The sequence below is a fragment of the Mycteria americana genome, chromosome 2 (genome assembly GCF_035582795.1).
Source record: "Mycteria americana isolate JAX WOST 10 ecotype Jacksonville Zoo and Gardens chromosome 2, USCA_MyAme_1.0, whole genome shotgun sequence".
In the NCBI taxonomy this organism is placed as follows: domain Eukaryota; kingdom Metazoa; phylum Chordata; class Aves; order Ciconiiformes; family Ciconiidae; genus Mycteria; species Mycteria americana.
This window is the reverse complement of record NC_134366.1, coordinates 107,538,683-107,561,260: the sequence shown is the minus strand read 5'-3', so window position 1 is coordinate 107,561,260 and position 22,578 is coordinate 107,538,683. Positions and strand designations below refer to the sequence as shown.

Sequence of the window (22,578 nt, the reverse complement as noted above, 5' to 3'; positions counted from 1 at the left end):
ATTTTAAACTATTGGTACTAGCATGTTTCTACAAATTAAAATTCCACAAATTAACTACAAGGATTCTGCTTTCATTTAATGGCATTCCTGATAGAAGAACTTGGCCTTTAATCCTGTCTCCCTCAGCTATATGCTAGAGTTCTCAACTACTTCAAACACAATTACAATTATCTGTGCTATCACAAAACCTGTCGTGGTTTAACCCCACGGGTTAAAGCAACTAAGCCCCACCCAGCTGCTCGCTCACTCACTCCCCCCGGTTGGGATGGGGGAGAGAACCAGAAGAGTAAAAGGGAGAAAACTCGTGGGTTGAGATAAAGACAGTTTAATAGGGAAAGCAAAAGCTGTGCACGCAAGCAAAGCAAAACAAGGAATTCGTTCACTCCTTCCCACGGGCAGGCAGGTGTTCAGCCATCTCCAGGAAAGCAGGGCTCCAGCACGCGTAATGGTTACTTGGGAAGACAAACGCCATTGCTCTGAACGTCCCCCCCTTCCTTCTTCTTCCCCAGCTTTATATACTGAGCATGATGTCATATGGTATGGAATAGCCCTTCGGTCAGTTTGGATCAACTCTCCTGGCTGTATCCCCTCCCAACTTCTTCTGCACCCAGCAGAGCATGGGAAGCTGAAAAGTCCTTGACTAGTGCAGCAACAACTAAAACATCCTTGTATTATCAACACTGTTTTCAGCACAAATCCAAAACACAGCCCCACACCAGCTACTATAAAGAAAATTAGCTCAGCTGAAACCAGGACAAAACCTCTTTAAACCACTTGTCCTGAGGTCTCTGGAATGATATTAATGAGAATCAACCAATGTCAGTTAACCGATACATCTGAGTTCATGAATGTCATCTCATGTTCTCATAACTGGAAGGGTATTGCGTAGCTACAAAGTGATTACCATGTGCAACAAGCACTCCAGTCCCAGCAGCCAGGCATTGGCCCCTGCATTCAGTAGACCAATGTGCGCTTGTTTCCACATCTGACTTCTTTCCATACATTTGGCCCTAACAGTAGCTCAACAGAGCATCCTGCGCTGTGGATACTGAAGGAAAATAAAAAGCTTGTTCAATTACCTCATTGCTCCTGATTTCTCCCTAGCTGTGCTGTTGGGTCTCTAATACCCACCTTTGTGTGTTCCCCGTGTGGCTCTGTATTCTTCCACCTCTGTCTCCAGATACCTTCTTTCTCTGCTCTTAAATCTGTCCTGAAACTTCTTCCTTCCTAGTTGTCCTTCTCAGTAAGTTCCTCTTGGTCTTGCATCTTCAATTTTTATGTTTTATTCATTCATCTTGTGGCTATGCAAATGGATTTCCGTAGAGTAAAATAAGGTGTACGTCCACAGCATGTCCACTGGAAGTGCAAAGCAGCCTATACCCTCCTGTCTCTTAGGACTAAGGTACTTCCCATGTACTGCAGTGTGCGTGCACATGGACAGTTATACGAGAGAAGCTAACCAGCACCTTCAGCCTGGCTTGTCTTGTGATAGCTTGTAACTATATCATGAGATTGTAGCTCTTTAGAACAGAGAGTGAGTTTCATTCTGTGCTGCTGAAGTGCTATGAGTTTATCTTGGTGGTGTCTACAATAGTATGTTGTTGTAGTATATTAAGGCATTGCACTGAGCAAAGTGACAGAGGCATTTCACTATTTAATTGCATGATTCCAGTTTGTACTTCCTTTGTATTCTGTAAAATGCTTCATAATTTGTTGACTGAAAAGCAATTTTACAATGTTGGTATAAGAAAAGGTGAGTAATATAGCACATGTAATACCAGTGTTATTTGTGGCTTAGCAATTACCTGTATTTGGAACCTCACAAAACACATTAGTCTGGCAGCCTTGTAAACCTCTCTCCATCTGGCTGGTTGTAAAGTAGGCGTGTGAGGTGAGGTGAGTTATACATGCAGCTTCCGATATGTTAAATAAGCCAATTTGGTGGCTTCTTAGCACCCACACATGCACACCAAGTATATAAGAATGCATGGTACTGGGAAAATGTAGGAAAGCACTGGATTTACACAACTGAATTTAGTTTTTGTATGCAGATAAAATTCTGTGGGATGAGGTTTTATACTGCTGATGTCACTATTATATAGGAAAAAAAGTTCGAAATGGGTAAGTTCAAGTATTTTAAAACACTCTGTCATATTCAATCTCCTTAGGGATTCCTAACTGCTGTGAGGCAAGAGACAACTCGCATGAATTTAGCAAAAGGGTGGTCACTCGACAGTGTTGTTTTACACAATGAAGTGACCAAGATGATGAAAGAAGATGTTGCTGGCCCTCCTCCTGCTGACATTGGTGGGGTTTACATATATGGCCTTTTCCTCGAAGGAGCAGGTTGGGACCGCAGAAACAGTAAGCTGGTTGAGTCAGCACCAAAGGTAAGGATCAAGTGAGCCTGACTGACTGTGGCATAATATGGTGTGCTCAGAGAACACCAGGAAGTATTTTGAGTGCCTGCAGCAGTGATTTCACAACAGGTTTCAAGAGGGTAAAATACTAGCAGTATTTTAAGAAGAGGACGGAGTGTTTACCCACCAGAAATGAACAAAAAGACTTCTGTCAGAAAATGAATTTAGGATGCGCTGCACTAGAGCAGACCAGATGCCGGGCTCCTTGGCTTCAGGGGTCCTAGAAGCACAGCTATGTTTGAATAAAATAGTGCAACCCATAGTTAGCCTTCTTTTGACTGACCAAGTGGGACCCTATCACAACTTCCAAAGCCCAGTACTGGGTTTGATGGCAGTTGCTGTGAGGTCAGTGTTTGGATAACTAGACACCCCTGACATTTGTTTTTGAATAGGAGGAAGAGTATTAGTTCTGGGCTTATGCTCAGTTATCCATGCATGGAGTTACATTTTACTGATGTGACCAACCAGATTTAAAACCTGGCTATGGAGTAGTGATTAGATGGTGTGGTCACTGCCCAGGGAAAGCTGCCATTGTCTGCACTGGTAAACTTTTTCCAAACCAGTGATAACTGTCCTGGAATTGGAGTTGAGGTAATTCCTCTCCATAGGTAAAGCACTTCTGTGCCTGGCTGAGAGCAAACTTTTCCAAACCAAACCTTGCCAGCTGTAGCTTCTGGTGACAGCTGTTGCCTGGTTTGTCAAAAGACACCTTCAAACATGGAGTTTACTCAAGTGCTCTAGAGTGTTCAGCAAGCCTCCTTGTTGCTCTTGGGCTTGGGTCTTTTTTTTCCCCCCTGCCAATGAATACTTTATATTGCTGGAAGACCTGAAGGGAGCTAGTCTGGATAAACACCCAAGAGGCACCTTGGATCTTTGAAGCTCCACTGCCAGCAGTGCAGAGGTAACAAGGAGGCTTGCTAAATGCAGCTTGGCCTTTGTAGCTCCAGTCCTGCCATTCAGGGAAAGGGAGGTGGGGAAAGAATGGGGAACACTAGCTAAAGGGGCAAAGGATGGGAAAAAAGACAACGGTCTCTCTCCCTCCTAGAACCACCCTGTCGTTTTTCCGTCTACTTCCATGACATGCAGTTTTCCAGGTTTCTGCTGCTTTCTTTTCCTTCCAGGCTTCTTGACCTCTGTTGTCCCTGAGCTGCCGCTGGCTTAAAGTTAGGGTCAATGTAGTAGCGAGCATAGGACTTGTGTTCTCGTGTGTACCTCTGCTGAGGTGCTGGTGCTTTTGCTGAAGGCCATCGCTGAATCTAGTTCCAGCATTTGGAGTTCAGACACCCTATCCTGCCTCTCTAATGCCAAGCCCCATGTCTCTTTTAACATTCTCAGGTGCTGTTCACAAGTCTTCCTGTAGTCCATGTGTATGCTGTTAGCACAACAGCACTACATGACCCAAAGAAGCAACAAGGAAGTGTGTACTCCTGCCCTGTCTACAAAAAGCCTCGGAGAACAGATCTGACATATATTTTCTCTTTGTATCTGAAAACAGTGCAGAATCCTGATCATTGGACTTTACGGGGGGTTGCACTGCTCTGCAATTCAAAATGATGACCAACAGATAGCTATAAAGAAAGGACCACCTAGGAAGATTAATCTGCAGCCAGTAGGACTTCTGTTGTTATTGACAAAATGGTGGCTACCTTCTCATAGGGGTATGGGAATTAACAAGTGACGTATAGAGATTGTGTTAATTACACATAGATCAGTTTATTCTGTTCACAGCAAAAATGCTAAATCTATTTAAGCTGGGAATATCAGAGGGAAAACAGTTGCAGGTGTAAAATTTGGCAACTGTTATAAAGCAAGCGAGAATATAATCAACTAGCATGCTTATAATGGAAACACTAGGAAAAAAGTGCTTATGATAGTGACAACTGCTCTAACGTTTATGGTGGTTCTTTTGTAGATGTTATCTTTTCTTCTTAATACAAGACTTCTTCATAACATGATATAATTCTTTTTAAATGCAACTTTGTAGTTAAAAACTTATCATCCATAGCATTATTAAAGCTGTAATGACAAGTGAATTAAATGTATGGTAAAACTTTATGTTTATCTGCATGTATTCCAATGCACAGTTCCTTTGATTTTGCATTTGTAAACTTACTGGGTGGTTTTGCAAATGGATGCTGCCATTTCCTTGAACAGTCACTTGTTTATGCTAACGATCACAGAAGCTGTACAAACAGGCGAGTTTAGCTTTGCACAAGCAGCGGCCTTTGCACATATTAACTCATTTCTAAATCTATATCCCATTATAAGGAAGATGTGCACACACCCCATTATTAGCGAGAAAAAAGTTCTGAAACTCTTCTCAGAGTAAACACATCTGAACACCAGTTTGGCTCTATTAGTATTCGCTCCATTGGCGTTAGTGCCCGAATCCTGCAAACTCAAACCTCTTAACTGCTTTTTATTCTGTGTTTTGCATCAGTTTAAGTAAAAGAAAGTAGAAGACACACAGGCCATTTCTGGGAGTAGATTCACCTGAAATGGTTGAAATAATTTTTGTTTGTTACCACCACTGCGGTCTACCCTGTAATTGAAGGGCGATTGCTACTTCTCTTTTAATAGGCAGACAGCTATTGGCAGAAAATGTGTTTGGCTTTTTTCACTAGCACAAATTCAAAGCTAAAGAAATTGCTGTTGGATGTTACGAAAGAAGGACTTGCAGTGAGTGCTTTGCTAATCACTTTTTTCTTCTTGTAAACACTTTCAATATTTGTATAAACACTTCAATTTCTTTTCAGCTGGTGTCTAAGAAAGTAGTTCATCCTTTCCCATAACCAGTTTTACTCTGCAGTTAGCAATTGCAGGGCTGTTTCCTTGAGGAATTTTGATATTCACACTCGCAACCACAACTAAGCAGAAAGTGCTTCTTGGAACAGAGCGGACAGGGACAGTGTCCCTTTCTGCCAGTAAGCTGGGAGCAGCACTTGTTTTACACGCAGTGCCAGCGACATTATCTTACCAAGTGAAACCACCGGTACAAAAAATATACACCAGGCCTCCCTGCAGTACCGCTGTACATCAACCAATTTCACTGAGAAATTTGTTTCTGAGAAGGGTGAAGGATTGAGCTTCAAGATCATTGATCTTGGAAATTATGAAAAAAATAAGGGGGACTTCAAGCAGCAAAAGGCTGTGCTGTTGTATAGAAATTGAGGTTGTAAAGCATAGTGTTCTCCCCGTCCCCTACCTGTATGAGGGGATATGGAGTAAATTAACTTTGATCTCTTGGTAGATGTAAAATTCAAGTCAGTAACATCAATAACTTAAAATGAAGAGTGTACATTGAAATACTTTCCACTCCTGAAGAACTCACTACTTGCTATGAAAACAAATCATCCTCTGAACAATTGAAGTTAGAAGTAAACATTAAAAAATACATGTTTGATAGAGGTTATATGTGGTGCTAGATGATAAGCTCCATGGAAACTGCATCACTTCCTTTCTTTGTCAAGTAAAATCAGAAAATTAAATGCTATATAAGGGAAATCTATAGGCAATTGTATTCTAGCACTTAGTGTTCTGCTGTGTAAAAATGCAAAGAAATAGCTTCTTTGAACTTTGACATTTTCATTTCAATAACTAAACCCTGTTTGTCAGTTTAGGAAAACGTCAAATCTTGCAGAACAGAATGCAGGCCATATTACAGAAGAACCAGACAAATCATAGGGTATTTCACTGAAGATAGGTACAGTTTTATATGGAACTGGAGGAAGAACATACAGTCACCTGGTTTCAGAACAGACTTCCTATAACTAGTAAAAAACCAACCAAACAAAACCTCCAATCTATCCTATAAGCAAACCTTTTTTTCTTTTTGCATGTAAGTACAGTACAGTGGAGATGTACAATTTCCTGTTGAAAGAAATGTCTTCCTCTCCCTGTCTCCCTCTCTTGCCCTATCCTGCCCCTCCATTCAGTGGAGCTGCTGCTTCCAATCTGACAACACTAATTTGATTTGAAATGTCACTGACATGGTATAACATTGACCTTCCCCAACCAGTGTTCCCTAGTTACTATTGCTAAAGCTGTTTCACTTCAAATGTGATGTACAGCAAACTAAATGAAAGAACTGGCAGGCAGAATATTTGAAATCAAACTAATTATATTTAAATTATAGATTAACAATTAGCTGGGAGTACTCAAACAATGTATATAGATAACCAAGTTATGTTCTGCTGTTAAAATGAATCTGAGATATTAAATACAATCATACAGCTTTTAGCAGTATTGTACAAGTTTCACACAGATAGTAATGACTAACATTGCTTTAGATAAGTGCTTTGAAGGCAACTCCGTTTAAGAATGAAGAGAGCAATACAGTCCTGCACCCCATGTCAGCGTAGCGGTCATATTTACAAGCATATCTGATGTCAGAGCGCTGGCTCCTGAGTGTTGCAAATAAACAGCATTCCATGCTCCAAAGGATGTCTGTCTCATAATCCCTGAGGCTGTGGCTGGTCGATAACAATGATGATAGGAAACAAAGAATTGGGTTATGGATTGGCCCTGTACTTCAGCGGCTTTGTAGAATAGATTTTAATTGCAGTGAAGCTCAGAAAAACCACAGAGAATGGAAAACAAAACAGTTCCCTTGTCTGGTCAGTTATGTTCATGAGCCCTATGATCCCCTGGATAGAGTAACAATGCTTTAAAAGATCTTGAGGAAACTTCAGTTACAATATTCTAATTTTTTTCTCTATTTATCCAGAACCCTTGCATTAATCTTATTCCCCTTTTACTGCTTCATACCCTTGCCTTTCTCACAATCGCATCTTTCCAAAACATGAATACGATACCTCATTCTCTTTTCCTCCTGCTATTCCATATTTAATATGTCTTCTGCTTTTTTATTCTTACTCCATAAGTGCAGAAAATGCATTGCTTACGTACATCAAACCTTCCTCTTCCAGAACTCTGGAAATAATCTTTATTCATTTCAGGAGCTTCTCTTTTCCACTGAGAAGAAACACAATGTACTCAAAAACCTATCATTCCTGCCACATTTTGTCACACCCTGGATAAAGCAGGAATTTCCTCCTCCTGGTGTTTCAGTGAGGGCCCTTAAACAAAAAGATTTGTATAGCTAGATGGACATTTTCCATAGTTCTTCTGTTTGCTAATATAAAGTAATAGCTTTGTTATTGTTTTCTGATTAGAGGAGTTGGTATAAGATAATGGAAATAATTTTTATACTGTTGTACATAAAACTAAAGAGAGTGATTTGGCTGTTAAGCGACTGCTACATCAGTCTTGAAAATACAGCAGATTTCCATCTGCCTTTGACATGCGAGTTCCACTTGGGTTAATGATGGCTATCGGCGCACTGCAAGACAGAGGGGGAGCCCCTTCGCTCAGTTTGCATGGCTTGGCTTTTGTCAGGAAGACAACGCTACAGACACCCATGTAAATGATAGAACACCACCAACACATGTTTTGTGATATAACACAAATTCACACATTTTTCTAAAGCTGAGTGAATACATATTGTGTTATCTCTTGTTCAGTAGGGATAGTATGGTGTGTTTGCTTATTGATTCCTTATGCCGATTGCTTTAAGTCTAGCAAAGGGACATCATCACCTCCTCCTCCGTCTTTTCCTTCCTGCTTAAGAACAACTTCTGGGATTGCTACTCCTTTTTCAGTTGATTGGGAAGCACCTTTTGTTGCACTATTCTTGTCTTTCTTTACCTTAGTGATCACTTCTGTGTAAGAGATTTCTTCAGTGAAGGGCTCTGCTGCTGTGAGCTCAGAGGTGACGTGCACACCGGCTTCCTGGATCCCCTCCTGACCTTCGGCTCCTGTTCGTTCTTTATTTTTTTTATGGATCTTGAACGTCTCCTTCGTTGGGGCAGCTTGTGAAATGGTTTTCTTGATCCTTATCCCAGATTGCTTCAGTCTCTCTCCTGACTGCCTGATCCTCTCTCTCCTCTCAGGGGTCACTATTCTAGTTCGAAGCCTGTTTACCTTCTTGCCAAAATTTTGTCTCGTCTTTTGGATATTTTCCCTTGAAAATGCCTTTTTGATATCATCTATGCGCCTCATGCCTGATTTCTTGAACTGGGCTGCTTTGCTTTCTTCAATATAATACTCTTCATCAGAAGATAGATCATCAGGTGGGAAGAAATCATCCTCTAGAGTTTCACCTGCTGTCCTCTCTTTGATAACAGAGAGAGATGAAGGACACTCAGTTTCCTCCTGTGAATGAAAGCACAGAGTCATCTTCCAGCAGGTGTGTTTTAAAAGCATGGTGATTTCAAGCATTTTGTTTGTTGGCTTGAAGTTAATTAATGCTAACCAAAATACAATATTGAAACAAAGTAAGGTAGGCTTGTACCATCGTATGTGATCTATACAGAATACAAACGGCGGAAGAAACCTTTGCCAACTTCTGTAAAGACATTAGGCCTGATTAAAGATTTCTTTTCAGTCTGGTTCTACCTGAACCTAATGAATGCCATGGTCCTATGTGTACTGGCCCCTAATGGTTTTACAGAGCAGATTTGTCCAGTTCTTTTTTTTTTTAAGCTGATCTGCTTCTCAGAGATTGGACTTAGATCCATTATTCCTCACCAATAGAAGAAGACATCCTGTAGACAAAAGAGGCTCTTGTGCTTCTGTCAGCTGTACACTCTCCAAATGAGTGCCTCAGTGATACCAGTAGCTTCAGTCCTTTACTGTCACCAAGACAATTGCACGGTTTTTGACTAATTGGAACTTAGCAAACATTTCTGTTGCTGCCCAGAAGGGGATGAACCCCAACATATTAACTTACATGTGCTGGCTCCACAAGGGGACAAAGTCACTAAAGGAATGCGATGTTATTTGCTAAACCCAGTTCCGCACAATTCACCCAGCATCTGCACAATTGCTGAGATGAACTTGACTTGTTCCTTCTGGAAAAATATGAATGACCCTGAGCAAGCACCTCTGTCTCCTGTGGTAAGTTTGGTGGCCTGTATGAGCATGAAGTATTAGATATCTATATTATACATATGATACATATTAGCTGCATGCTTGGAAGTGGTGACTATCGTAGATTATCTTAGCACTAGGAATGTATGTAGCCCCTCCAAAGAAAGATTGCTAGAGGCTCAAAACTCGAAGACGCACAGAAGACTTTCAAAAGCTGTCCACAGTGAACAAATAATTTACCAAGAATCACTTAGTGGTTAAGGACGTAGAAAAAAAGGAAAAAAGCTTGTGGTAATGGAAGGATTCAGTAGTACAATTTATCTGAACAGGGAGAATCCCCTAAGAGAGTTGATCCCCTGATCTGAAGACTGCTTTCTGCATGGACATTATAAATTTGTGGCTCAGTGTCAGTGAGCCACTTCTGTCTAGAAGTACTAGTGTATGCAGAGTGGAAAACCCGTAACTTGTAGGAGGTGTATGAGATGGACGATGCCAGCCCTTCTTCCCTACTAGCCATTTATGTGCACCTGCATGTGCTCTTCTCCCAAGAGGAGCAGCCCTTTAGGGTGCAGACAGGTACAACAGCTATATAAAACTTTTAAAAGCTGTTTCCCATTAGTAGTAACTACTTCAGCTGATTTCTGAGGCATGACAGTGTCTGGGCTCTATCCTTAGTATCATTACCTTAATGCAGAAAATAGGAGAGATATTAGAAGTTGTGAACCCATGAAGAATGGGTCAGTCTTACTGAATATTTTGCTGTGAACTGATTTCCGGCCAAAAAGATGTCTGTCATTTTTCACAGTGACTCATTAGTAGCAAGTCATGTTTAATATTATTTTACAGAGTACTAGCAATATGTAAAATAAAATACATTAAGCTGTTTGGCAGATAAAGCCCACTTAAGAGTCTGTCATCATGCCTTGGCTTCATTAAAAACCCTCCAGTAAAATAGCTGTTAATACTTAGAAAAAATAGGGACGAGTTATGTTGCATTGATTACAGCAGAATGTTATTCAACTCATCTGTCAAAATCAGCAGGAACAAAACTACAATGCTTTGCTAATAATCATCTTCATTAACATGTGCAAATTAACATTAATTATATAAAGACTTCTATATATAAACATAATCCCTTCTTTTCTGAAAATGAACTAAAACACAGCTGGATAATAGTTCCTCAAAGTTTGTAAATTATAGCCCACTCCTTCAGCTGAAATGGTAACAAAAATGTTTCCAGAATGACTATTCTGAAATTTCAATATACACAGAAATGAATACAATATGGTGAATAGGGTATGCTGTTCATGTGAAGATTACTTTTTAAAAAGAGAGAAGGCAGAGAGACTATTTTCTCTGCAGTATTTAAGCTGTCTTCCTTTGGAAGCAGAACAAATTTTTCTGTACTTTTTGTCAATTGTTTGCCAGATTTTTATTGCTTTTATCTTTATGGTCTATTACCTAAAGAAGAGAGTGCTTTAACTTTTGTACACGTGTTAGAATTAAGACTTATGAACAATAACGTGTGAGATGAAGGCCTTGTAGACAAGACACAGAAACTAGAGCTGCAGGTCCTGAGGAACATTCTTCATTCTGCTACAGACCCTGAGAATGACCTTTGCCAAATCTCCGATTTTTGATTTTTCCTTGGTTTCTGCACACATCTTGCAGAATCAAATGTAGCAAGACGAAAAATTAGTGTGAGTTTCTATCTCCTCTCAAAGTTTCTGGATGGAAGATGTTGCCAAAGTGGAAAGTATTAGTGAAACTGGCTAGCACGTTAGGGGGTTTCATAATAAAAATACAGTGATTTAGGCTCAATAGGAGAGCTTTCTCCTCTGCTTCCTTTCTCTCTCCTGCCCCTCCCCATTTCTTCTTATCACTAGGTATCAGTGGGGTAGAGAGAAGGTAGGAGCTCCTCCTTCCTAAAGCAGGAACGATACATTTTAGCACCAGATGGGAAATTGATGGGGTCAAAGCATATAGCTACCAGCTCATTTATAGACTCACTAAAAGCAAAGACAAAACACCTACAGATTTCAGTTGCACAGGACAAATCCCTAAACCTGGTGACAGCTTTCTTCGTGGCTTGAAAGCAGATGGGACTGGAAATAGCAGGGCTGGGCAGCCCAGTCTTAGAGGAGGGTGAGAAGGAGTTGAGCAATTGATGATGCTACTTGCAAGCTTTTAGTTAAAACTCTACTTAAGCATTTTGCTAGGAAGGACTCGTATCTGCCACCACCGCCTCATGGGAAGTAAGGGAGGATCTTCAAGCTAAATTTGTAAGTGCTCAAATAAAAGGAAGACAGGAGATTGTTTCACAGTGAAAGATGATACCAAACAGTCAGGTATTTTTAAGCTGATTTCTTGAGGAAAGAGGAGTGCAGTCATATGGTCTATTGGTTAATACAAAGGACGTGTACTCTGCTTGCCCCGCCTACTGACAAAACCCAAAGACATGCACATGCCAGAACCAGAAACCAAGAAACAAATCCGTGGAAGCTGATCATTCCCCTTCTTCCCCTTTCATCACTCCTAGATGGAGCACCTGGAGAGGGTGCACCCTGCAGAGGGTGCTCACACTGCTCCTGGTACGCTCGTTGGCCATAATCTGAAAAGTTAGTCCACCACTCAGCAAACTGAAAATAGACCTGAACCTTTCAAAACAAAACAATTTTTTTCCTTCTCCTCCAAGAAAAAAGTTGGGAAATCAGTCATGTAGGTGGTTGACTTGGAAGTTGTCTTGGTTTTGTACAAAAGGTAGCATATACGCTCACGCTATGCAGCTCCCGCCTTCTCACCCTTACACGGCCTCTCCACTAACATGTAAACATTTGGGCATTTTCCACCAATTTGAGAAGGGAGCTGAGCTCAGCCATGAAGAAATAAGCTCTCTGCCGAGGAGCCCGCTGTGTTGTGAGTCATTCCGTCTGTCCTCCTAGCTGACGTCTGTCCTGAGCAAACACTACAGTGGCTCAGGTACCTTGCTTGTAGATCTGGACCCAACATTTTGTGTGTGTGTTATGAAAGGGTGTAGGAGGGGAGAGGGAGGAAGGGAGTCAGATTAGCTGTTGTGTTGTTGAAACTGGAAATATTTTGGAAAAATGCATATATGTGGAAGGAAATGAGGTCTGGAAGGAGAAAGGCTTCAGGTTCTGTGGTAGCAGAGGAAGGACTGAAGGCATTGGTTGCAGTGATAAGGGGAAAGCCTGGACACCTTTGCCGTTCAGCCGGGAAGGGAGAGAAATACAGAGGCCACAAAGCTGTAAGGTTAGTTAGATCCACTGCTTAAGAAACAACTTTAACAAACAAATCTTAAAGGTATAACATCGTAACAGAACGACTGTACAATTCAGGAGTGGCTGGTGATGCCCCTGGCACAGTAAGTTTGCTAAGAAAGCATTTTAAACCTGAACTTTGGCTTTTCCTAATTTTTGAATATGTAACTTCTCTCAAGTATGCCTAGCCAAAGAAGTTTGAGTTTTTAAGGGCCTGGTTGAATACAAAGTAAACACATGAGTAAACTTCAGCTTTGGTGACGAAGGCCAGCATGGCATTGATTTGAATGGATGGCTCCGGGGACAGTGAATATTGGAACACTGGGAACACGGGAACCCTGGGTTCCCAAGAAAGTCTGACTCCATCATTGCCATTTTCTCCCCCATTTCAATTTAATTCATGACTAAAAAATTTTCGAAGGGACGTAGTCTGTGTCCTTCACACACTCCTTTCGCCCTGCAAACTTTTCATCACCTGCCGAAATTCTGGCTGCTCTGCACCCACGCGTGAGGGTGCTGACCAGTTTGCAGGCACTGCCAGCGTCTCCTGATCTCAAGGAAGGGGTCACAGCAGTAGCGTTTTTCTCCCATAGGATATAACAAGGCATTTATGCATTTATGAAGGAAGGCTAATGCACCTGCTCCTTAAACTACGCAAAGTGCAAGGTGCTGACTCTTTTTCACCTCACAGAAACCTTAAAAACAGTAGGCAAATACTCTTCAGTGTGGCAATGCCCCTCATCAATGTTATGAGGCTCTCGAGGTGGCGATGCTCACATAATTGAAAACTGCGGGGGAAAAGAGACTGTCTCAAAATGTGCCTACTTGATAACCCTGCCTGCACAGTCAGGCTCTTCTCATCTCTGGGCAGGGAAAGAAGGGAAACGGCGGAGCAAATCGTTTAGCGATGTCTCAGGTATTTTGCTGCAGTTGGGTCCTGGCAAAGATCAGGTCGGCTCTAACAGCACCTTTCTCTCTTACTGCTGAACTAAGGAGCAAATAAGCCAAAGGGGCTCCTGGAAGAGGAATGTCATGCCTTCAGCGAGGTCAGTGAGGCTGTGCAAAGGAAAAAGGGGTATTAAAAATTTCCCTCACAAACTTGTTAGCTAAATCTGCACTCTTTATCTTTGTAAGCACAGGTGGGATCAATAATTAATAGCAGCAGTAGTAGTATTGTCATTAAGAAAAGGGAGTCCACTGGATTTGCTAGACAAAGCAGTGACATAGTGTCGCTGTACAACAATACTTAGGCTTTAAGTACATTAACACTTTAAATTATTATTTCAGTAATAATTTTATTGTAATGTCATTTAAAAATAAAAAATAATGGGATATAAGGCCATTTTAATGGGTGTGGCCAGTTCAGGAGCTTTACTCCCCCTTGTCCTTTCATGGTTTTTTGCAAACGTATCCTGGGTTTGTATTTCAAAGCCCAGACTGGGCTTCTAGAGTCAGCAAGGAGAAAAAATAAAATACATTGCCTTATGTGTAAATATATGCTAGAAACACTATAAACCAGTTTTGCATTCTCTTGTCAAATAGCTTCAAAATGTAATTCTAAGAAGCTGTAACAAAGGCAACTCTTACCAGCTCTCAACTGTTATCTAATTTCCATTAAAACTTTAGCAGAACAAAATTTTTTAAAATACAAGAAACAATAACAGAGAAAAACAGAATGACCAAATAAATAATTAAATTATATAAATATATATAAAATCATTTATTATATATATAATTACATTATGTGTGCATATATATAAAATCAAGACTCAAAATGCTCCTAGAGAAGCTGCTCACAGGAAAAGTAGGGAGGAGAGACAGCTGAAACTCCCTAACCTGGAGTCATTGTATTGCACAGGGAAAAGGTCACGGCAATGATCGCTCAGCCCTGGGATGTGTGACAGGGAAGGTGCAGGTGATGATTAACATAGGCACAGATGGGACTGGTGACCACCTGACGATTCCGAAGCAGAGCACGAAGCAGCAAAATGGTCGAAGGCCAGCGTGCGCCTGCCCTGGTGCTGCTGCCGTGTCTATGACAACTGGGGATGCAAATGACTGGCAGCGTATGGGCAGGACACTGCATCGCCACAATGTTTAAAAAAGAATCCTAGAAATTTGCATGTTAAATGAATGATTTGTTATTCAAACCGGCAGCCAAGGTAAATCACTAAAACATCTCCTTGAAACTGCTCTCTAAATCAGTGTGAAACCGCTGATGAATAACCAATTACAAAACATTCAGTACTTTTACTCATATTCTAACAGTTAAGAGCGAAGCTTTATAAATCTCAAGCGATCCTTTCATTTTTTTCTGCAAATATGCCATTTCAAAATCTCTGCCATCAGGCCAAAAAGCTGCTCAGATGAGAGAGAAATAGGATTATTTTAAAAGGGCACCTAAGGGATTTTATCAAGTAAAGGAGATAGAGAATAAACACTTCAGCACGTAAGACTATGGCCAAGTGCTGTTGCTTGTATTTAAAATTATTTTTACATAATGAAAAAGCAGCCTGGCCAGAACAGTCAACCCCCCCTCAGTTCTCTTTTGTGAAGCCTAATACACATCCCTTTTCTTTAAATTCTGACAGAAATTCATTAATTTAACCAGGAGCGTACAATGACTATAAAGAAACCCAGCTCATTCTCTCATTATCTGACTGCAGCAAGCTACAGACAACGAGCAAGCATTACCCAGTTATACCACATCACTCGGAGAAGCCCTTGGCTCCAGGCCACCACACGCTGCATAAAAAGGACTACTGCAGCTCCAGGGGAACATTAAAGCTTCACACTTACTTTGCTTTGCTGTCGTTTTATGGAGCTAGCCTAGGGAATAGTTCTGCAGGTCATTCCACAGGTTTGCAATCAAACGGGTGAAATTTCTCACTTCCAATTTATCTGTAGATACCAACCCTTTGTGAGTGGAGGAGAAAGAGCGATCACGAGGTGTGATAAGACGAAAAAATGTTTGGTGATGTTTTGATTCATTCATTCATCACAAGGTGACTGCTCTTGCAAGCTAGCTAGAGCAGGGAAGTGCTCTTGAGTACCACAGAAACTCAACCATTCATCAGGAGCTGCTGAACTCATCTGCCCAAGCAACCACGTCTCCATATGAACTCGCTTCTGGACACTCTTTCAACTCAATGGAGAGAACAGGTACTTAGGAAGTAGAAACTGTATCCAGAAGTAGATGTCTACAACAGGTCAGGTGAATCAGGCTCCATACGTTTCTCTCTGCTCGTCTGAAGGGAGTCTACGGGCCAAATGTACAAGCGCCTCCGTTACTGATGTCTAATGCCTGGCAAGATGGATCCTGTCCCAGACTCTGAACTTGCTGTTAATGACTTCACATATCTCTCCCATCTGTGCCTGCGCTGTTCTGATGAACTTTATTCCTGTGCTAAAGGAGTAACTGCAAGATTCATCTATCTTCAGCAGTGCTGAGGATATAAAGCCCAACTGCATCTCCCCAGAGTCAAGTCCATTCCTGAATCTGGGCCTCAGGCATGAAGGGTATCACTGAAGATACGTGTGTGCCCACAGTGGCCAGCCACAGCTCCTGTCGATAAGTCACTCCAGGCAGCCTCTAGGACTGTGGGGAAGAGGCACGACACGAGAGGCTCATGACGTAGCTACGCTCTTCTGCTAGCTTGCAGGCAGAAGCAAAGTCCTGAACAACTGCCTCCAGTGCAAATGTAAATTAACATCCGTTGTTTCCACCACTCAGTGTTAATAGGTGGAGAAAAATCAATGGCAGCCCTGAGAAGATGACTGCCTGTCCCTTGTGAGGATCATCCCAAAGGAACAGGTCTGGGGACACCAGTTACACCAGATCAATTGGTGTAGCGTCAAGTTTATAATCTACTGGTGTAGCACCAAGTTTATAATCTGTTATGAACACAGTCCTGTGAAATATGCAACCTATTTCATTTTAGGAACACAGAAATGGCCCAACAGCTGCTTTTTTAATTTTTTTTTTTTTATTTCCCTTTCTCCTCTTTCCTTGCGAACATGTCCCTAGAAATATAGTTTTTCTTTAGCTTGTTGAAAGCAGTGATTTTTTTCTAAAAATCAAGGGTAATTGATGATCTTCTTGGCTGCCTCCAGTACTTCAGTGGTGGCTCTGCCACTCCGCCAGCGGCTGGCTGCACAGCACGGGGCCAGCTCAGCGCTTTGAACTAAAGGACTGGGCTTGACACTGCAAAGGACTCTTGCTACACTCTCTGACACAACCGTTGGGTTTCTTTTATTCTCTGTAACCTCAGCGAAGGCAATTACCTGTCCCAGCTGTACAAATATTTATAAGGTTTATGCCACAAGACTCCAACGAAGGCCCTGGGTCATTGGGCTGCTGAGGCCTCTGTGTCTGAGGCCAGTGTTCTGCTGTCACAGGGAGTCAACCGATGCCATCTTTTTTTCATTAAGTTTTCAGACTCCACTTTAATAGCAATTTAGGTTTTCCTCTCTCCCCATGGGCTCTAGCAGAAGGCTTTGTCCAGAGCCTCATGTCTCCAGGACTAAGAATCCATTTCTGGTTTCTGACCTGAGTTGACTCATGGACAGGTTACACCCATTTCATCTTTTTGATGTTTTTTACTGGACTCCTCATCCATGCCCCAAGGCATGTATAAATGACAGCCACAACATCGACAGCCACAACATCTCTTAGACTCTTTTCTTGCTGGACTAAACCAAGATAAGACCTCCTGGTCTCCTCTCATTTACCAGGGCTTCCCATTGCTCTGATCAGCCTGGTAGCTGTTTTCCAAACCAGTTCAGTTTGAGCACAGCTTACTTCAACAGGGGTGATCAGAGCTGTACATGGTAGTCCAGGCGGGCTCTGAAGTGTTTTGCACAAGAGTACTGGCAGTGTCTTTCACTTTTGGAAATACCTTGCCTGAAGTATTTCATGCCCACATGTCACTTTTTTTGAGCGCCACACCATCAAGTGGGCTCTCAGTCATCTTGGGAGCAATTAACACACCATTTTCTGTCCTTTCCAAACCATGGGTCCTCAGAAGACAAACTAACAACAAGGGCTTCTGCTAAGTACAGGAACTGATACTGTGTACACTTAGATTAACATTACTCCACCTCTAAAGATGATTTGGTTTCTTGTCCAGATTTCTTTCTCTGGACTGACAGCTCCTCATTTTGAGCATATTTTATTAGTATACACACCTTTTTCTGCGCCAAGATCTTTAATGAAAATATGAAACAGTTGACAAAGACAGTCTTAGAAGCAAACCCTTTTAGAAACCCATCACAAACCTCACTTCCCATTTCAACACAATCCACTGTCATCTGGTGTTTTTCCAGATTACCTGTTATGAGGTAAGATACCAGGTGCATAAATATGAGAAAGGATAAGACCTCTCATGTTTCTGTGAAACAGAAAAATGATCAGATATGAGTTACCTAGCACAATCTGCTCTTGGTGAGCTATTTAACTCCATGGTACTAACAATGTTGTTCTGCAGAGCCCCTTGTGAGCCTGCCATTCTTATGCCCAAATTATATCAGATGAATGGCAATGGTTCAGATAATTTCCTTTGTCTTTTTTTAAATAGAAGTGTTATATTTGCTGCCTTTCATGTCACGGTTACTCTCACCGTTTTTTCTCAGAATAGCTGTAATTAAAACTCCATGCCAATGGACAGCGAGTTCATGCACCAGGTCTTTCAGAGTCCGTGTTTGCAACCTTGTCTCTTGAGCTCGTGACACCCTGACTTTTATTGCCACTTTGGATGGAAGTGTTTCCACTTCAGTTTTTCAGATTATTGTCCCCATCTTGATCTCACCATTTTTACTGTCCAAGCCATTATGCTGCAGAAGGACAGTGGCCAGGAAAAGCCACTTACATTTTAATTTATTTATGCATAATATGAGTGGCATACGCAAGGCTGCTTCTGCTAGCCTCTCCCCGTGTGCGCGGTTGAGCAATCGCAGGGCAAACAAATTGGTTGTAACACGTCTGCGTGGGCCAGTCAAGCCATAACCTTACTTGGTTTCTGACATGTCCACTGTGACTGTCCACTAATTTTAAACATCTGACAGCAATGAGTGAAAAAAATGCATGTGTCCCTTCACAGGAAGTTGTTACCCATTTATGGTGCTTATGTAAAGTGATAATCGAAAAGAGCCCAGTAACTGTAACATGGACTTTCTGGTGCCTGTATGCTCACATTCAAAGAGGGACTTGCAGAACAAGCAGAAAAGCAAATGAAACAAGTTCTTTCAGGATTAAAAAAAAAAAAATCCCCCTTAATGTCTGAATAATTTAGCCAGAATGAGTTAAATTTTTAGATGCTCTTTGACTGCAGAGAAATGATAGCTCTCACAGCTGGTTATTCAGACTAACCTGAACAGAAGTGAACAGTGACCTGCACAACCTATAATGTACTCTGCATTCCCTACTATACCCTTAGGCACATAGCACTCCAGGGTCAAAGACCTCACTAGAAACTCTGAAGTAACCTAGCATTTTTAATCATGCAATCAGCCTGGGGAGGAGAGCTGCCTGCTACCAAATCTTTTCCTCAACCACATGGCCTTTGAAAAATGAATGCTCTCAATTTCCCTAATCATTATGCTCATGGATGATCACTTTGACTCTTTTTAATGCGAGGATATTGCCAGCTCTTTTCATCGGGCCTGAAGTCTCCCGGGACAATCTCCTCCAGCCAATGATCCTTTTCAACCTGCCTACTCCTTCTATCAATGATAAGATTAAAGCTATCCACTTGAAAGAAAATCTTTAGGATTTAATTGGTGTTTCCCTTTTCCTCATATGCTGATGTTCTGGCAAAACTTAAAACTAAAACCCACATGTGCTCATCCACGTAGGCATTCAACGTCGGCTACACAGGTCATTGGCTCCATCACAATGTCCCAAATGGTTCATCAGAAAAAAATCTCACCACAGATGAGCTGTCACTCACAACCACCAAGTAAACAACCCGGTTATACCCATTTGTAAAATATAGTGAAGGGCGTATGCTATTAACAGACTCCCACTCATCGTAGCCAAGCTTCAGTCATTCAGGTCTTGGCACTCCAGCAGTATGGCTACGCTGGTGTAAATCAACAGTGTGAAAATCACTGCACTTGTGTGAAAGAGGCTTTCACAAGTGTACCTCTACCTTAAAGCTTCAGCACACTCTTGGCTACCTAGCATGTTCCAGTTTTTGTGGAGCAATGCAGTTCTCCTCCTCCAGAAAAGTGTTAAATATCGGATCCTAGCGGACCAGCGTACCTGCTCCTCTTCCACGCATGAGGGAAAAGGTTCTTCAATCTACCTTACAAAAGGCTGGCAGTTGCCAGCTACTGTAGGAAGAGGAAGCTAGAAAGACAGCAATCAAAAATGCTGTTTCCCTTCCTGAAAAGTACTGCCTAAGAATTAAACATACGGAACAGGGTGCAGGTCATTCTTGTCCAGTAAAACCAGCAGAGACTTCAGAAACTCCTACTGAAGGTGATTCTTAGAGAAAGTATGCATCATGAGAGCCAGCTTTTGCATGAAATATCTGAAAATAGCACAGCTGTTCTTTATAGCTGTGTGTAAATGCATTTCCACAATAATTCACTACATTTTAAAATAAATGACAACTCATGTCTTGCTAGGAGAAAAATTTACATTATGTAATGAATACTGTTTTAAGAACAAACATTTTCAAAGCATTGATTCTGCTGCAAACATTATGGTGCAAACAAACTCCCCTGCCATTAACCAGGGGAGTCAGAAATATTTATTCCCTTTAGCTGGGAAATGATTTGCAAGGGAAAAGCAAAAGTGCCTGTTTTCTATTCCATCATGATGGTGCAGCTTGCAATAATTGTAATAATAGGCCAAACTGTGCCATGCTTTCGCCTGAACATCCATAGTAAGTCGTTCAGTCAGAAAACCTGGGAGGCACAATTTGGCTGCATATGGTGCTAATATAACATTAAAGAGGTAACATTGCCTACCTTCAGCTTTTATTATTTTCTTTTTAGCTATTTCTTCCCAGTGGTAGAAAATGAAGTAGTTAAGAAAGCTAGATGACGCCTAAGAATTTGTCAGCTGTATACAGTGGTGAATATACCCCGTGAAACACACGGCTCCATTCATTGCAACTAATGTTATTTAAGCACAAACAGATGCAAGACCAGGGTGTAAAGCTGTGCGATGGGGGCGCATTGTGTTACCCACGAGGGCTGGTAGTTTCAAGAACGCCTAATGATGAATACGACTCACTCGAAAGAAGCTTTGGGGACTCACTGGTATGAAGGAGGAACTATGCTTCTGGCAAAAGATTAAACACTCTGACTTTCTATTGACTTGGGGAACTGGGAAGTTTCAGCAAATGGCAGGATCAGGCCATTAAACCAATGGGTTTCACAGCACTCACCAGCAAGTGACAGACCTCATGAACTGCCTGCACGGTCTACTTGTATGCATGTAGGCGAGACCATGCCATTTCATGAAACTTCTGCTCAAACACAATAATTTATAAGAACAATGAACATCCTACAATGAGGTCAGTGAACGAAAATATAGGATTTGCTTGCCCAATATGATTGGAAGAACAGTGCTGGGTTAAGCCATTTCCAAAGTAGAGCATGCAAGGTACTATTTGCTGTCATGAAGGGTTTGTGGGTCTGAGCTCTAGTTTGTGCGTATACTGCTATAGACTGAGACAATGAAAAAAGCCCCAATTTGTCAGCAGTACGAAAGCGTGGGTAATGCTGCAAGTTAAATCAACCATATGTTTTGAAATTAGTGTTGCAGGGACCCTGCAAACACTTTTGCTATTTGGACTTCTACCTAATACGGTGAAAAAAATAAGAGGGATGAATGTCAGGCATGGTTTGTATGACAAGATTTACAGGGCCTGCCTCATATTACCTTTCGGAGAGGCAACAAATAGTCCTTGCTGATCTGCAGTTAATCTTACACGACTGGCTCAGAAACCTACCAACACTAATAATAGACCGCGTGTGCTGCCGTCAGTAGGCTCATGCTGAGAGGCACTAAGGAGCACAACTGAATGTTAAAGAAAGCATAAAATAACTCTCATGTCGGATAGCCTGCGTCTTTTGGTTCATTAACCGATGCCTACCAGCGCCTACCAAGGAGGTGGCACAATGACAGCACTACAAGAAATTAGGCTCGCGGTTACCTGATAGATTACGACCCGGAATTTGTTTTTCCTCAGCATCTCCTCTTGTTTGGCTTCCACCTTCTGCACGCTGGCGCTCTGCCTCTCCACGCGTGCCCGCACCTCCTTCACGGTGGAGCTGACTTTGCGGGTTTTCTCCAGTAACTTGTTCACCGTGTAGCCTGTATTGCCGTGAGCCTGGGCAAGCTTTAAAATGTCAATCTGTATGGTCTTGATGGCGTTTTCCATCTCCCTGTGCCTCTCCTCTATCCTTTTCTGGCTCGCCTGCACGCTGTCCACAATGTTGGCCACTTTGTCCAGGACCGTCACAATCGTGTAAGCTGCATCTTGTTCTTCTTCCTCCTCGGTGACACTGGAGAGACGATTTTGGTGGGTTTTGTCAGCCTCCGAGGTGATTTCGCGGCGATCCATTTTGCCTGCCTTCGGCTGGGTTGGCGGGAGCTGAAGTTTCGGTGATCCTGCCAGAACGATTCTGGCGCTGCTGCAAGGAGCCAGGGTGACAGCTGGCTCCGGCGATGCTCAAAGTAGGGCGTGAAACGCCGCTCCTGGAGCTTGGTCAAATACTTCTGACTACAAAATATCCACACATGATTGTTGGGATACTTTCAGCAACATGAAACCCCTAAAATTAGGAAGCAATGTCTGGAAAGGAACGTACGTTTAAAGGGTCACGCTTCTGTACTGATGAAGTTATTAGTGTTAATCCAGGAAAGTTAAGTAACTTACTAATTAAGCAGGAAAGCAAACTTGCATATTTTTAACGATCTACTTTTGTTTTCATGT

At 41.9% G+C, this 22,578-nt stretch overlaps 2 protein-coding genes across 2 annotated transcripts in view; one reads left to right on the top strand and one right to left on the bottom strand.

Moving 5' to 3' along the window:
• The window catches only part of LOC142405960 (dynein axonemal heavy chain 5-like), a 173,474-nt gene extending 167,923 nt beyond the window's left edge, over positions 1–5,551 (top strand). Inside the window, exons 76-77 of the mRNA XM_075494186.1 lie at positions 2,169–2,390; positions 3,756–5,551. Of these exons, the coding sequence (XP_075350301.1) occupies positions 2,169–2,390; positions 3,756–3,974 (441 nt within the window). The 3' untranslated portion in view covers positions 3,975–5,551. The remainder of the gene's footprint in view (positions 1–2,168; positions 2,391–3,755) is intronic.
• A 1,021-nt stretch (positions 5,552–6,572) lies between these two features.
• CAVIN4 (caveolae associated protein 4) lies at positions 6,573–22,344 on the bottom strand. Its single transcript, XM_075494191.1, has 2 exons — positions 21,796–22,344; positions 6,573–8,633 (listed from the first exon to the last, which is right to left on the bottom strand). The coding sequence occupies exons 1-2, from the start codon at positions 22,204–22,206 to the stop codon at positions 7,977–7,979; spliced, it is 1,068 nt and encodes a 355-aa protein (XP_075350306.1). The 5' UTR covers positions 22,207–22,344; the 3' UTR covers positions 6,573–7,976.
• Positions 22,345–22,578: the final 234 nt, after the last annotated feature.

What these genes read in the sequence shown, in the direction of transcription:
- CAVIN4 (XM_075494191.1), bottom strand. Translation starts at nt 22,206, where the DNA reads ATGGATCGCCGCGAAATCACCTCGGAGGCTGACAAAACCCACCAAAAT. An exon ending in TCCGGGTCGTAATCTATCAG is followed by an intron (nt 8,634 to 21,795) that starts GTAACCGCGAGC and finishes TTTCATTCACAG; the next exon opens with GAGGAAACTGAGTGTCCTTC.